At 37.5% G+C, this 17,182-nt stretch overlaps 1 protein-coding gene across 1 annotated transcript; it reads right to left on the reverse strand.

The window, feature by feature from the left end:
* Positions 1-370: 370 nt before the first annotated feature.
* On the reverse strand, positions 371-16,431 carry PTGES3 (prostaglandin E synthase 3). Its single transcript, XM_063293737.1, has 8 exons — positions 16,185-16,431; positions 7,455-7,568; positions 7,242-7,311; positions 6,303-6,401; positions 4,215-4,304; positions 3,728-3,790; positions 3,354-3,378; positions 371-1,811 (listed from the first exon to the last, which is right to left on the reverse strand). Coding segments are annotated over exons 1-8 (483 nt in total). The 5' UTR covers positions 16,187-16,431; the 3' UTR covers positions 371-1,791.
* Positions 16,432-17,182: the final 751 nt, after the last annotated feature.

Raw genomic sequence — 17,182 nt, forward strand, 5'->3', positions numbered from 1 at the left:
TTTTATTGTCCTTTTTTGCCTGTACCCACAGCCTGTTTATTCTACCCTTGGTGCAAGCAAACTAAATCTAGCAAAACATCCAGTTTTACCCAAATCAGGAAACTAGTTACCTTCAAACTAAGATAATATAAATAAATCTGATCCACAGTTTAATTTTCTAACTTGTTCAATTCTCAGTTCTGGAAAAACACAAAATTATGGTTAGAAGTTTCTTGCTTAGTTTGCTTGCGCTGCAGTGGAAGGATCTGTTTGTCCAGGCTAGACCCTTATTTGCCAGCTTGTCAAGCAGAGGTATGACTTGAGCCAACTCTGCATTCAAGACTGACTATGAAATGAAAACAAATCCAGTTGAAAAGACAGAATTTCCCCCTTGATGTCCAAGTAATTTTATTCCCAAATACCTTTGTTTGACCTCCATAAAATGCAAATAGGATTACAATTTAACTGAAAACACCAAATACATTAACCAAAATATGAAACTGGGAAGAGCATATGACAAGATCTTGGGGGAGAGGAGTGTACTGAAACACACCTTCAGAAATGCTTCTCTGTTCAGTGTTAGAGTCTATATTCAAATATTCTTCAGTGAACTCTTGTGGGCCAAACTGCAGTCACATATACTCATTTAAAAAAATAAGTATTGCAGAAATCAGGTGTGCAATGCAGAAGCTCAACATTTTAAGGGATGACCATTTTTTATTTTAGTCAAATCACAACTTAAAATTGCTGTCAGTATTCAAAACTTACAGGTCCGATTTTGTTTAAGGGGAATTGCTTGGGAATAGTTTTCCCCCTCCTTCAAACAGCTGAACAATCCTATACTATTATTCCAACTAAAGTACTTCATTCCAACAAATAGTAAGAATACATGAAGTTACAGCCAGCCAGACAGTTGACAGCCATGGAGTCTTCAACAGTTTATTAGAAATAATGTAGACATTAAAAAATCCCCACTGCTTTGAACACAAATTGAGGTTTTCAGGCTTATCATAAGCTGGTCAAAAAACAAAAGATCCAATAGTGTATTAACATTTTGTCACTCGCTTTCATACCAACAGTGCAAATACAATTTGGTCTAAATGTACAGATTGATAAGCAACAACGTACAGGCTCCCTTCTCCATAGTGAGAGATCATGAGCTCTGAGGATCAAATAACCAAGTGTACAGGCTTCACCCATTTTAAGTTTTAAAGGGGTTGCTAGTTTTAGCTAGGATATCTTGAACACTAACTAGTGATTAAATACAACAAAGTGAAAAGCATTAAACATTAGTGGAACATACCCTGAAGACACCCCTGGAGGTACAGCATGTTACCAGCTTAAATTTCAAAAGCCAATTAGAACATTGCTTCAGCCAGTTCTGTTCCAGCCACAAAATCTGAAACTTGAGTTGTCTGCAGTCCACAACGTGAGGGGGAAAGTATACATTTACCACTTCATGTAAATTGAGTTTACCCATTGTAACATCTTACAATGAGGCAAAGAGGCATTATAAAACCTTTTATTGCAACTGTTTTGACTGCCTATACCTCAAATATTTGTGTGGTTGGGTTTTTGTTGTTCCTTTTTTGGAAGTCTGGAAAACTTTCATGCTAACATTATTGCCTCACGTAGCTTAAGACTGCCCTGAACAATGGTATGCACCAATCAATGAAGCTGCTTAAAACAGGTTGAAGATGAATTAAAGGATGCATTTTCTGTCTTTAGAGCTATCAACTCAGGAATTCTTATCTCAATTATGAAATGTTGTGATGAAGTCTTTCCCCAAACCCCAACATTTGTCAGTTTCTTTTATTCCAGGTCTGGCATTTCTGAGGAAAAAAAGAAAAGAAAAAGATATTGATTGTTGCTTATAGCAATAGTCTAATTATTGTAAAGAAAAACAGCCATAACTTTCAACTCGACTTCCAAAAATGTGACAATATGCCATTTTATAGTTAAGCTAGAATGTACTAAGGTATGACAGCTTTCACAAATATCTAGATTATTACCCTTCATGAGGAATATGCCCAGTTGCATGTCCCCTTTCCCAAAAGTACTACTGTCTGGATACATAATGGCAGTCTCCCACAATGCTTTACATTTTCCTATCGCAGTGCAAGACATAGTAATCCTTTCCTTTAGCATTCTAATTCCACAGGACTGGGGGCCAGGGGAGGAGAAAAGATTGGTAAGCAAATACAAAGAGAGGCTATCTAGAAAACAAAGGCAGTATTTATAGGCCCTTGTAGATTTTACATGGGCAATATATTATTCCGACAAATTCAAAAGGTTTATTACGCTGATGAGTAATGCATAATTGTTTATGTCACCACCTGTGCTAAACCACAGCCTGAAAACAGAAAGTCAACTCCATGTAAAATATTGAGGGAAAAGCAGTTAGCTGTGAAAAGAGAATTCTACCATTTGGATACAAGGTATATCCGATAACAAGAGAGTCTGCCAGGTTATTAGGAAAAGAGCTTGCTAAACATTTGTAAATAAAATAGGAAAACTTATAGGAGGTGAAATAGATTCCAATTCACAGCAAGTGACTCACTGTGTAAGCAGCCTTGTCTAATCTGGTATCCGCCATATGTGCTATCCACCTCAAAATCCCTAGCAAGCATGGGAAGTACCATGTTGGGCAAAGGTGATGTAGAATGTAAGCCTCAAGTAGTACCTCTGTCTATGAAGTGCCAACAGCCAGAGGAAAACGGAGAATAACTAATTGTAGCACTTAAGGATTTGTAACCAATTATATAAGGAGACCTCAGAAATAGAAATTATTACATTTAAATAAAACCCTGTTACGTATTGTTTTCTTACTACAAACAGATTTCCTGCTGGGCCTCAACTTTCATGCTTAAGACTACTCGATCCTGGATCAGTGGTGAATGAGGAATTCAAAGCTACAGTGATAAACTGGCCAAAATGTCATATTACTTTTGATCTTATTTGCTACTATTTGGTTTCCAAAATACTCATTTTAGCCTTAAAAGGGCTGAATAACGTGGGATTTCATTTCCCAAATAAGCCTTCCCCAATCTAGTGTACTCCCAATACTAAATCCTATCACCTGCTGAAATTTCACAGGAATCAGCTATCACATGTGCAAAATCCATCCCAATGACAGAGTGAATACTTAAAATACAGTGGTGTAAACAAAGTCCTTAAGAGACACTTGAGTTGCCTTATGTTCAAAGGAAACGTTTTCTTAGGAAACTACCTTTAGTGGCAACGTTTATTAACCATCCTTGATCAAAATAGAAAGGATGAGATATGGGAGAGATAAACCAGTAAATATTCACAAGCTCCTAGTACTTTCTTAGTTTTACTAGGTGTATAATATGGCAAATAAACAATCAACTTACTTTCATCATCACTATCTGGTGAATCCTGTAACAAAAAGAGACTAAGTTAGCAAGTGAAGTCAACAGACTGCTTTAAAAAGCCATATAGCACCAGACCTAAAAAATTATTCCGTGGACCTCCACAGGCAAGTCTCTACATATCTGGAGTCTCCCAGTCTCACAAACAAGAGTTAAGTTTAATTAGATGCACAGCACTTTTGACATCAAATTAATATTGCAATATGTGCAAATGTCACCTTTGTTCCAAATGAAGTTTAGATAGAAACTTCTGTTGGAAATGTGTAACAATGATAATACAAATGCGTGTTTATGGAACATTACCAACATCCATGGTAATACTTAAGATGGAGTATACCTTACAGAAAGCTACTCACATCATCTGCTCCATCTACTTCTGGCAAATCTACATCTTCATCACCACCCATGTTGTTCATCATCTAATTACAAAAGAAATAGAATGTTCAGTGAAGTTTCATATTGATATTTTGGACTTAAGCAACTTAAAGCAAGACTGTTGTTTTTTGCTCCTTTCTACGCCAAGAATTAACCTTTATCATCAGTAATAGTGCTTAGTACCAATTAAGTCATCCTAAAGCATTGAAAACCTTTTCAGGTGCCAAGCACTATTGCAAAATCTCTTACGGTGACATACATAAATGGCTAAAATCTCACACAAAAAAGTAAAATCTTGTGAAACTAACATTCTTACGTGAAATTTCATGAGATTTCTTTAGCCCTTTTTTTAAAGCAAAACATTCTGTGTTACAAATACATAAATGCCCTGCAGCAGCATTATAGCCAATCCATAGCTCACTGGAACCATGTTGCCAGCACCATTCTTACACAAAACATTCCACTTACTTCAGAAAAGCGATCAAAATTGGACATATCTTCATCAGAATCATCTTCCCAATCTTTCCAGTTGTTAAAGTCCACACTGAGCCAATTGAGCTATGGATATAGAAAGTAAACATGTAATTCAAGCAGCTTGTAATCAAATGATCATGTTAAATAATGTGAGAAGCTTAGGAACCTTCAAACGGAAAAGTGCTTCTCTGCTTTTACTGATAAAGAGCTTTCCATCCTTAGGAAAACTAAGCGGAAAAGGGAAACAAAATCACCACCTTTCCACTTTGCTGACTAGGGTAGGCCTATCAGCATAAAACTGGGACTAGATTTCCCCCACGGTTCCAAGCAGGCCATTAAAGGCATAGAAGTCTTCTCTTTATTAATGCCTTCCCCATTGTATCATAATTCCCTTAATATTCTTAATTTCAATCTGCTTTGAGGAAAGGCAGCCTAAAAAGTTCTGCATCAACATTTATGCTTAAAAATATGTTTAACAAGTAAGCAAGAGAAGAACAGAGACCACCCGTCTATTTTTTACAGAATGAAATGTTGAATATGCACCACAAGTCCATGGAACATGCAAGAAATGACTGTGCACAGGTGTCTGCTTGTAAAAGATGTGGAATGAACACGTACAGGTCAGATGTACAGTAATTGTGCTAAATGTTCTAATCTCAAAACAACTGTTTCAAATGTTCTGAGCTTGAAACAAAACACAAGTGCTTCACACGTGCTGTGGTTTATTTCCCAGGCAGGTAATACTTCTCTCTCACACATATACACTTTGAGGTTGTTTAAAAGAAAGCTATTGGTCTGGTTGATTTGTTGAGCTCTGTTAATGTGCACTCTGTGTATATTCTTGTATCCTACTGATGATGAGCTTCAGGGTGCATTGTTGGTTTAAATTGGTTTGTGAAGTCCTTGGTGCTCTCTGAGGTTGGTTGTTTTCTTGCAGATGTTTCATGGCCTGACTAGGCAACATCTTTAGTGCTACAAGGGAGTGGGCCTTGCTCTCTGTTTATGCACAGTAGCTTGCCCTGCCTTGTTGGTGGGGGTGTTGTTCTCTCCTTGGTAGTTTCTTGGTTAGGCTGTTGTTTACTGCTTGACTGTTTGTCTGGTGTTAATCCTGGTGTTAATCTTTGCATGTCTGGGTGTTGATTGCTGGCAAGGAGGTGTTCTGGTCTTTTTGTTTCCCTTTTAGCATTTTTATTGTCTCTTTTGAATGGTATATAATGTGGTTTACCTCTATGTGCCTGTTGATGGCTGACTTGTCTGAGTAACAAGCTTCCAGGAATTCCCTAGCATTTGGGATTTGGTTTGTTCTGCTGGGTGGGATTTGCTCTATGCATATTCCCATGCCCTTTTTTGAACTTCCAAAATGCTTTTAAAAATATCCAGGACTGAGGACTATCTCTGTGGAATTGTCAGTAAGCGAACTCTACTCTTTTTAACCTGTAGTGTGCTTATGCTATTTACTTTCTGCTGACTCAGTTCTGTACCAATATTTTTTTCAGAATGTGTTAGGCTGGCTGATTGTAGAGCTTGGGGGAATGTACTGGTTCATTGTTGCTGCTACTGCATTGTGTCATAAGACTTCATATATTAATATAGGCTTTCAAGCAGCACAGCTACAATGTAAATTTATTTTAATTATTTTTAAATCAATTTTAAAAAATCATAGCAAAGACTACAATTTGTTTCTTTAGCTTTTTCTTTCCAGGGGCAATGGCAATATAGCTCCTACATTGTTTTAACTACTAAGGGCTAATTGAAATAAATGTTGAGATTAGTTTTCTTTGTCCTATGTTAATGCATTTGCCAAGAGCCTAGGTGTTTTATTTAAGGAAGAAACTGCTGGAAAAAAAAAAGGGATAGCAGGTTTGGGTTTGTAAAAGTAATAAATTCAATTGTTGAAGGATTTTTAATTTTGAAACTTAGCTGTTCTGCAAAGCCTAATTAAAATACATTTTCCATTTTATACATACCCCAACATACAGTGCTGGGTTGGGTATTCCATAATGGAAAACATATTTAGAAGGGGGCCTTTATTTTAATAGTTTGAGAAAGACTAATACAAAATGGTACAGTGAAAGTTTTTACCTTTGCTTTCTCTTTTGTTAACCGTGGCCATGACTGGCCGGATTCTCCTTTTCGTAAACAACATAAAACAGATCTGTCTGTTCTTTTATGCTTGGATTCCTAAAAAAGTTAAAAAAGTTCCTTTATGATCAATGTATGTCTAGTTCTTACAAAAGGAGATAGAGTAAAGCTATTCCTAGGCTATATTATATTAGAATTCAGATTTACCCAATTAAATGCCCCCCCACCCACTATATTCCTGTTTTTTTCTTATGATTTGCCATTACGTGGATTTCCTGGAAGTAGAAAGGACCATTTTAAAATGAAAGAGTATTCAATCACATGGCTCCCAGCCCAAAGTATGGTACAATAAAAACAATGCAAATGCATAAACATAAGAATATAGAATTGGAAATACATAAGCAGGGAAGGAACTAAATACGTATTTCCAATTGTACAGAAGAGCCTGCTCTGCTTAAATCCATCTAATGAACCCCCAAAACAGTATAAATTCTTCAGTGTATATTACTCAGTGTAACAGAGGCAGCCACTAATAACCCTTTCCCAATAAAATAACCACACAATCAGTCACCATCTCTCTAAAAGGAATGGCAGTAGTGGTGGTGAAGAAGACATCCTAAATCAAGCACATGAATGAAGGGGTTTCTAACCAAACTGCCCTGCAAATGAATAGCAGTAAAAAGAAAAGCAAATATGCATGCACAATTCCTTGTGGTAACACAGCGCTTGGAATTTTACAAACAAGAAGGTATGCACAAGGAGCTTTTTTAAAATTTGGCATTATAGAAATAAATGAGAATAAACAAATAACCAATAGGGGTGAAAATTTGGCAGCTTAGCGTTTCTACATAACTATAGTTTTGGCTAACTAACAAATTACAACAGTGCTTTCTGACATGTTAAAACTAAGTGTATGATAGAAAAAGGATGACAACTTACATTTGGATCAATAGAAGTATAAAGATCAATTTCATTTAAATGCTTGAAGTTATCATTTCCTCCAAGACAACTGCAAGAAAATAAAAATCAAGTACTCTCAATATCAACAAATGAGCCAATTTATTCATATCAACGCTGTTCATGATCAGCTTTTAGTCTGTTGGAGTGGGCAACTATAATAAATTTAATGAAATAAATAAATGGTTTACTTACGTGAATGTAAGTTTGGCTTTCTCAAATTTTACATTGACATCTTTACTGTCTTCAACACAAAATTCAATAAAGACGTAATCCCTTCGGTCATACCACTTTGCTGAAGCAGGCTGCCTAAAAATAATTTGAAAATTAGATTAATAAATATAAATATCTAACAACCATCTGACAAAATAATACGATACAATATTGACTGCTAAAGCTACTATTTTTCCAAGTGATTTTTTCCCTATTAGTTCTCTTCACACAGCCCCATTTTTTTGTTGTTGCCCTCCCATTTTTTACATGAAATTAAGACTGCATACAAATTCTCTGTGTGTTTCTTTAGTTTTCTAGAGTATACAATTATGGGAACTTATTGGGACTGGACTAGGTTGCCTGTCAGCTTGGGCTCTCCTACAGCTTTGCCTAAAAGCAATAATAGCAAAAAAGGAAAAGTTAAAAAAAAAAAAAAAGCTTTAAGGTCAAGAAAAAAGGTAGACCAAAATCAACCAATGTATTTGAACAATTTGCAGTTGATCCAAGTCAAATTATTAAAATATAGAAACTGGAACTATGTAGATGAGAATATTAATGTAATACTGAAACCAGAAAAAGGCAGCTTTTTCACTAACCACATATGTCTGTCTATTGTATCCTCCATTCTGCATCTGGCTCTGGATTGTTGGGTATTAGGGTTTGCATTAAAAAAAGTAAAACTTGCAAACTTAGTTTATAACCATCTACTCTAGCCATATTGATTATGGATACAATTTCATTTCTAAAATTTGCTACATAACTATCAGCTATCAAGCAGACATTTTGAAAAAAAAAGAAAAGAAAAGAAAGCACCATAATCTTTTATGTGGCACTTAAGACACTAACATATGTTTAGGAATCTTTACATTTTTATAGCTAAGTATAGGCATATAGTTAATGATTCCCCAAGTATATGAAAGTTATATACTTTTCTAAACCAAACAGTACTAAAATTTGCTGATAGAAATGATAATCCAAAACTTCTCTCTCTAGTAGTTCTAGTACTCGCATTCTGGTTTGGCAGATATTCTTATGGCACTAGGAATATTTTCAGTAACTTCCAACTGGTCAAGATTTAAAAGATAGAAGAAACCATAGCAGATTTAGATCATACTAAGTGGCAAACAACATTGACTTTCTTCAAAGGCTAACCTCTAAACTATGATTGTAGATACTATAGAATTTTGTCCTATTATAAACATATGATCATATCCAATAGAAGAGAATACATGTAGCTCAGGGTTGAACTGTGGAGTCAACTTGGTGCTCTCTGAGCTTGGTTGTTTGCTTGCAGACGCTTCATTACCTAACTAGGTAACATCTTCAGTGCTGGAGAGCGTGGGGTTTGCTCCCTGTTTATAGACAGTAGCTTGCCCTGCCAGTGCTGGTGGGAGTGTGGTTTTCTCCTTGGTAGTTCCTTGATTGGGGTATTGTTTTCTGCTTGATTGTCTGCCTGGTGTTAATCCCTGCTTATCTGGGCGGTGGCTGCTGGAGAGGCTGTGTTCTAAGTCTTTTTGTTTCCTTCTTAGCTTTTTTACTGTCTCTTTTGAATGGTGTGTAAATGTGGTTTATCTCTATATGTAGCCATCAATACCATCAAGGTATGTCCAGCCATCAACAGACACGTGTGTGTGTGTGTGTGTGTGTGTTAAAAAAAACGGAGTAAACCCCACACTCACCAGCACTGATGATGTTACCTGGTCAGGTAATGAAACATCTGCAAGCAAACAACCAAGCTCAGAGAGCACCAAGGACTTCCCATATGATCATATTCCTGATTCACAGAAACTCCAAATGACAACGCTGTAGGACTGCAGCACAATTCCTGCTGAGATACTGCTAGTGAGAGATGGAGTGTTCCCTTACATTCATTCTGTTGTGATTCACATGAAGGTGATACGTCTTCTGGGTTCCACAATAAAGCAAAGGCATGGCAATGATTTGGACAATCCTTGCATTAATGTACCAGTTCTCATAAGAAGAACATCTGTGCAAATACTTTTAGGAGTGGATTACTGCTATGTTCATAAAGGACTCACACATGGGATCCTAAGTTCTGCCCAGGAGACCAATTATACTGTCACATACTGAATACTGTAGAATAGGAAGCAAAAATACAGAACGTCACAAATTCGTAACACATAAGCTCTGTTGAACAGAGCAGTTGTTGATGCCACAGCACACAGCCAAGTTTTGTTGCCATGGTCTTGACATAAACAAAGGCAAAGCTAGCACATCAAGGTAACTGCTGCAATCGAAGCAAAGAGCAATCAAAAGGCAGCATACAACTATGCACCATTACATCCTCTTTTACAGATTTTACACCAAGTTGAATGCTTCATATTGATTCTGAGGTGCACCAGGTAAAGGGACAATCATTACCTTGAGACCAAGGATGCATTTTCTTTTTCTGGGATGATTCTTGAGTCTGGAATTTCCAGATTTAAAAAAAAATCTGTTCAATTCCAGAGTGACTGATTTTCACTCATTACTTCTGTTCTATAACACTTTACATGGATGCTCTTCAAAAGATATTGTAATTTATGTGTTTTAATTTTGATTGTAAACCGCCCAGAGTCCCCTTTTTGGGGGAGATAGGCGGTGATGGAAATTTGAAATATAAATAAATAAATAAATAAAAGACAGGTGAAGAATTTTTAAAAAGGCAATTTTGTTTTTTTTAACAGAATTTTCTGTAATCTACAGAGTAACAGTGTTCAAATGTAATAATCCAGAATTACTATAAAATTTGGCTTACTGTTCATGAGAACTATGTTGCTACATGTTGCCTAGTCACTCTGCTTATTTTTTCTCAGTGGGAAGCAAAAACTTTCCATTATGTCTGAATTCTTGTGATTGTTGCACCCTACAAACTAGAGATTGAAGTTACATTTGAATTTGATTTCTCATTCCTGGTTTGGGAAGTCCAATCTCAGATGTAAAAGAAAATGTTTGCCTCATTAATTTTTGGTTAGTTTAGCAGGAAGACCAAGCAGGGAGAATAGTGAATGATAGGTAGTATTTTTGGCAATTATGGCTTAATGTTATATCCACACAAGTAAGTTTTTGCCTGCTTTTAGGCATACTCAGAATTGGGACAAAGTTTGAAGAACAACATTCCCTTCAGGTTTTTCGAAGATTTAGTTCTGTGCTCAAGAATTTGTATCTTACAAAGCTATACAAACCTTGTCTATTTAAATGTACTGTTCTAGTAAAGAAATTTTAAAAATGTAACCATAATTCTAAAGTTTTATCAATTATTCTCATTGCCCCAGAATAGCCTTTTAAAGAGCATATTAACATAATTATAAATGGAAAAAAATACTTAAATACTTTCAGAAAAACAACTGGACTGCAAACAGGCATATTTTTATTTCAAAGTACTAAGAATTTAGGTCAATTCAAATTTGCTTAGAGTATGGTAGGTGTTTTAGTATTTCAGGTAATATAAGCCTATTTTTTAAAACAACTGCTTCCATCACAGACAAGCAATATGCTTCTCCTGATCATCAAGTAAACTTTAAGAAATCCTCCTGCCCTGTTCATGAATTGCAGTCAACCAGATGCATAGTATAATTTCCCCAATACTAAAAGAAATCCATTCTATAGAACTGATCTCAACAAATTAGTACTAAACATATTTATCTGGCAGAACATGATTTTCAATATGCAAAGTACACCTTCAAATTTTCTTGGCAAAATTTCTACTCTTTGCATGCCTTTCAGGTTAAAAACTGACAGAGTTAGCTTATAGAAATGTATGATGTTCATGGATGCCATAAAATTATACAATGTTTTTTTTTTATGTCTGCATCATGAAATTATTGTTTAATTCCCATTACCCTTTTTCTCACTGTATTATCTGTGCATTGCATAAGTTTCTGAAACCTGCTCTAGAGTGAACAGTTAGAGAGTATGGATTTTTTCCCTGAGTTGTTAGGCCCTGCTTTCATTCTGTATGAACACATCCACATTTTCTTATAGATGTATACTGCAAGGGAAGACCATTAACAGCAGCAAGCTTTTTTTTTTCTGAAAGCTTATCTAACATTACGGACATTCTTCAGTGAGAAGATTTTCCAAAATGGTTCAAAAATGTCTTTCTTATATGAAGCATTTTTAAATGAGATTTTAAAATACAAGACAATTAAGCCCACTGTAGATATTGAATAGATGTAAATGGCAGGAATATAACTGATATACCAACCAAATAACAGAAATACATGTGTTATTTGATTCAGATTCAACATCGCTGTGCCAGAAAGGAATTATTCTGGTTTATGCCTTACATAGCTTAGGAAACAGTTTATGACCTATTGTGTCCTCAAGATTCAATTTAACAAATCTAACTACAAAATAACAAAAAAGAATATATTTCACATATGTACATGTATTGAGTTCATTTCCTGGACTTTAAAGCACCAGACATACATAGCTAAGAAGCAGTTTTAGATGCTTGGACCTGTATTCAGTAGGGTTAAGAACTCTAGGTGATTACTGCAATTATTCTTGCAACTATGATACAAGCATTCACATGGAATAAAACAGTAAATTAAATTTGGTCAGGGGAAATTCATTTCGAGGAAGATTGCAACAAACTACCAAGCAACAATCCTATATAAAACTATACATTACACCAAGAAATAGGTGTAATCCATAATTAAGCCTCAAAGAAGTAAATGGTTACTTTTATCCTGTTATGTCCTAAGAACAGTACTTAAATGTAAGAACTGTCAAGGACTAGTGAAATACACTGTCCTCTGCCTCTTATCGCCATACTTTCAACTTCTTATATAATGACAGAACTGCCCTTTTGTATATACTAAGTTCTCACCATCCTGTAATTATCAAATCGCTATACACTGGGTTACTATTTCATTCTGGAGTACCCAGCACTAAACACTGTTAGCTGCAATTTAATGCAACAATAAATCTTAAAGATGTGATGCATGTACAACAGGGAAGTGAATGTGTGAAACCACAGTATGTTCCATTTTCCTTACTAGCTGTGCATTTCCAAGTCTTGACACATTTAACATTGGGATATTACTTTGTGGACAGATACTCTATGTCCTTAAAGCCACAAGTATGTACAATCCTGCAGGAGGATCCCATGTCTAAACTATGTTCCTGATAGCATTATATGACAGCAGCTAATGATTTGATGTGTTTTTATTTATTATTTATTTAACTTGTCCCTGCCCATCTCCTTCCATGGGGGGACTTTTCCATTAAGGACTCTACAAGTCCTACATAACTGCTGCTATCAACTATGAAAGAGTTTACCTTTACCTTTAGAAACGTTTTAAGTGGGTGAGCATAGCTAATGTGAAACTTATGTATGGGCTGCAAAGTTAGCCCAAAATGCATAGTTACCTACAACACCATCACATAAAGGACTGGTTACCTGAAGGACTGTCTCATCCCCATTACATTGACCCATCCCAGCCGATCATGCAGAGAGGGCATGTTGCAGACCCTGTCTGTAAGAGAATTCCATCTGGCAGGGTCCAGGAAGTGGGCTTTCTCTGCAGCGGCTCCCACCCTTTGGAACATTCTGCTGCTCCTGACCTTCCGGAAGAACCTGAAGACCTGGCTCTGCCGCCTTGCTTGGGGCGGGAAGGGGAGTAGTTATTCTTGGGGATGGCTGGCACCTTAGAGTGCTCCTCACATATATGAACTAAATTAGATCTTTTACTGTCATCTGGATTTTATTTTTATATTTTGTATTTGTACTTACATTTTATGTACTATTTATGGCTATTGTTTTTAACTTGTTAGCTTTATTATAAACCGCCCAGTGTCCCTCTTCTGGGGGGAGATGGGCGGTGGTAAAATTTGAAAAGCAAACGAACAGAGAAGCAGTAACAAAAATAAGAAAATTTAATTTGTGAGTTAACTACATATATGATTTGATAATTAAAATGTATTTTAAAAGTTATAAAAATTAAAAGTTGTCGAGCTGTATCTGCCCAGTTCCCATCTTCATCTCTTGGTGTGGTCAACATGTAAGCTGCCACTACATCTTCATCACACAAACTATGGTTTGCAAAACACATTACCCATAAAACATGATTGAAGACCAGTTTGAAAATGGCTTCCCCTTCTATTTGAGACAAAGACTTATGCAAAGCAGTTTATACACCTCAAATGTAGCACACACTGGCTTATCAACCCAAAAAGTGAATAAAGCACCGCCTTCTTCAACCTAGTCTCCCTTCAGCTGTGTGGACTTCAATTTTCAGAATTCTCCTGTCAGCACAGCTACTGCCAAGAATTCAGGAGCTGCAGTTCACATACTTAAAGAGGGTAACCAGGTTGGAGAAGGCTGAATCAAAACATTTTCATGGAGGAGGTAGGAGGAGTATATCAACTTGCAACTCATACACAGATGTTTAAACAATACTAAGAACAATGATGTGGTTGAAGATCCTGTTCTTACCAGAGATAAATAAAATTAAACATCATTATTTGAGTGTGAATCAAACAGCAGACAAATGGTCAAGGCCACTAAGAATGCACTGAGCCAAAATGCCTCAATCTCTTGGATCTTCCAGATACAATTTCACAGAACCATCTTGAAGCAGTATATTTAGTTCCACATTACCCCTGCATAGCAAGCAGCATTTTGCATCCTTCGCCACCTATTTCTTAATTTCCCTTTTTGATTTGATTTTGTTAAATACAATGTTTCTCAACAAAACTGTCTGGCTTGAATGAGCTGAACAGTCAAGCAACAGCAATATATTCTACAAGTGAGCATACAAAAATCTTCATACAAAAATTGTGTGGATGCACCCTATTATTCAACCCAGTAATATGTGCCAATACTGGCATTTAAAGAGGACATTTCTAAATGTTCCTAAATCATTAATGCAGAGCAACTGCTCTTTCCCAACTTGTTTGGTTAACAGGCAAACAAGAAAGCAGTCCAAAATGGATTTTTGATTGGGAGTCTATCATAATTGTCCCAGCTGCTGCTGTAAGTCTTCATCTACATAAAATATTCTCTCCTGGAATTTTGCTTCCCACAACTGCTTTGTGCCAAACTGAAATCCACTTTCAGCCTGGAATAAAGCTATTCTATGATTAGAAAATAAAGTAACTGGAGAGCACTTGGAAAGTGAGGCCTCCCTTCTTACACCTACAGGGAAAATGAAAATTATTAAGTCTAAGTAATAAGATTATATCACAGCAAAACCTTAGCAAAATCGAAAGTATGATATAACTTGAAGACTTTAAGATAAAGTCTCCTTCAGGTATAGCTCAATTCTTGATGACTCCATGAACATGTCCATGTAATTTTCTTGGGACCATTATGGAAATGGTCTGTGATTGTATTCTTCCAGGATTTCTGTTTTTTTCCCCCATGACATACAATTTTGGTATATCCTAGTGGTCCATGCAGTCGCCAGGAATCAACACTGACTCAAAGGGACACACATACATACTTAGTACTAACCAAGTTTGATTCTATTTAGCTTTCTGAGATAAACCAAGGTTAACTAGATGCTGCCAGTAACCTGGACAAAAAAACATTAGAAATTCTTATATTGGCAAGCCCTCTGAACCTCTCCAAAGAATCTAAAAGGCTAGGTATATTTTCATCTTATCTCAGGAACAGACTGTTTTGAGAGCAAAAAAACTCAGATTCAAAAAGAGATTCACAATTTACTTCAAGATTATTATCAACTGTGCAACTCATTCTCTACACACTCTCATTTCATATATCTACCATGTTAGCATTCCTGGCAACAGGAAATAGGATTTGCCTTTTGTTTTATCTCTTTCACTATTGTTCAAGGGATTTTTTTTCATTCAACACGTACAAACATATTTTTCAGCCTGGTCTCCATTATTCCTCCTTTTACAAATCACAGGTCTTATTCCCACATTTAAACATTCCCATACTTACTCCAGTACAATAAGGAATAGAAAAAACCAGTTCTTTTCTAACTTCCAATCCATCCCACTAAACCCCAAGAATGCCACACTATTTCATTCACATTTTGATCTTCTTCACTGTTCTATTCCCTCTTCTCAGAAATCTTACCTCCTTTATGAACTTGCCCTCCTAGCCTCTAAAATAAAAGCTGCTTTATAGCTCTTCCCTATGAGTAACTTCCAACCGCCCCCCACCGTTTAGACAAGTAACCATTTTCCTCCCAATATTACCTAGCACATGCTTTAGTTCTTATATTCCAGATATTACATAATACTACCAATTTCCAGATCTCCACCTTTCCAGGATTTTGAACGCTCCAACAAGAACCACCTAGCTCGTAATTTCGGTACAAATTAAGAGAAAGGGAAAAAAAGGTCGGTTAAATTGGAACCGATGATGGTGGCGAGATCGTCGTTAAGACAGGGGCAAAGGAAGTGCGCTCCGCACGCGCACAGAGGCACCTTTCTCCTACGGATTTAAGGAAGCGCAGCCCGGGCTCTGAAAAAAGAAGAAAAACGAAGGAGAAACTGCGCCGTATCCCACAAAAAACCTCGCGTTAGGCCACCTTTCTCTCACTGCTGCATCAAATACCCATCCACACAGCCGCTCCCCTACCAGATCTACGCTCAATAAAGGCATGGGTGCTGGTGTGTGTGAGAGAACGATTTTTACACCTCCAGATAACACACATTCATCCACCCGGCCGCCACACGCCAGGGACCGTCCGAAACCACTTCGACCGTTCCCGGCCCGCCTCACTCACTCACATGGCGAGCGATGTTAGCAGCGATAGCGGCTCCGACTCGTGCTCCTTCCTCTTTCTCCGTCTCTCCAAGGGGCTCGGGCCGGAAAAACGAAGGTGGGACTGAAGGTCTCCCGACAAGGACGAGCTGGTGGCGGTAGGAGCGACGGCGGCTCGTCCTCGCGGCTGAAAGGCTGAGGCCTGTTACCCACAATGCCGCGCGCGCGCGCTCTCTTCGGCTCGTTCCTTCTCCAGCAACGGCGGCTTCCAAGCAGCTGGTGACGCAGCAAAATACTCACCCCCACCTCCCTTCAACCATCCCCTTCAGTCAGATGCCAAAGCACGCATGCGCGCCACTTGCCGCTCCGTCGTCCTCAACGGCGCGCTTACCAAAAGCCGCCGGATGTTTCGTTCTGCGCATGCGCGTTTCCACCCTCTTCCCAAGACGCATGCGCACCACTGTCTTTCGCGTACATTCTCTCACCCGTTTTTCCCCCCAACCAGCGGCACTGCCCGCCGTCAAAAATCCAGATAGCGACGCATGCGCATTTTAATCTTTCGCGCATGTTCTCGTTTTTTCTGGACCTTCTAGGGTTCCCCCCTATCTTTCTGCGCATGCGCGGAAAAGAAAGCTATCCAGTTTTGGTTGCCAGGCCACCGCCGGCTCTGGGTTTTCGGATATAATTATTGCTTGCTCTAATTTATGCTGCCCTATTATAAATGGTGCGGTTTAATTCCAAAGAAATTGAGCTGTGCATGAAAGGAGCCCCGACTCCAAAAGCACAAAATTAAGCTTGAAAAATCCTGAATTCATGCTAACATATAAGCGTGCAGGCAAAAATATCCTATTACATGCTAGAAAGTGGAAAGAGGGGACGTTTAGGACTATCATATCTGAGCTGCGAAATCCAGGCAACTTCTAGATGGCAGCAAAGAGAAAGCAAATTATAGCTCCTGCTGCCATTGAATGCTTGTTTTGATTTTTGTAGCTGGGATCTGATAGCCCTTCCTGTTGTAAACTTC

This window comes from Candoia aspera, chromosome 2, assembly GCF_035149785.1.
Source record: "Candoia aspera isolate rCanAsp1 chromosome 2, rCanAsp1.hap2, whole genome shotgun sequence".
NCBI lineage: Eukaryota > Metazoa > Chordata > Lepidosauria > Squamata > Boidae > Candoia > Candoia aspera.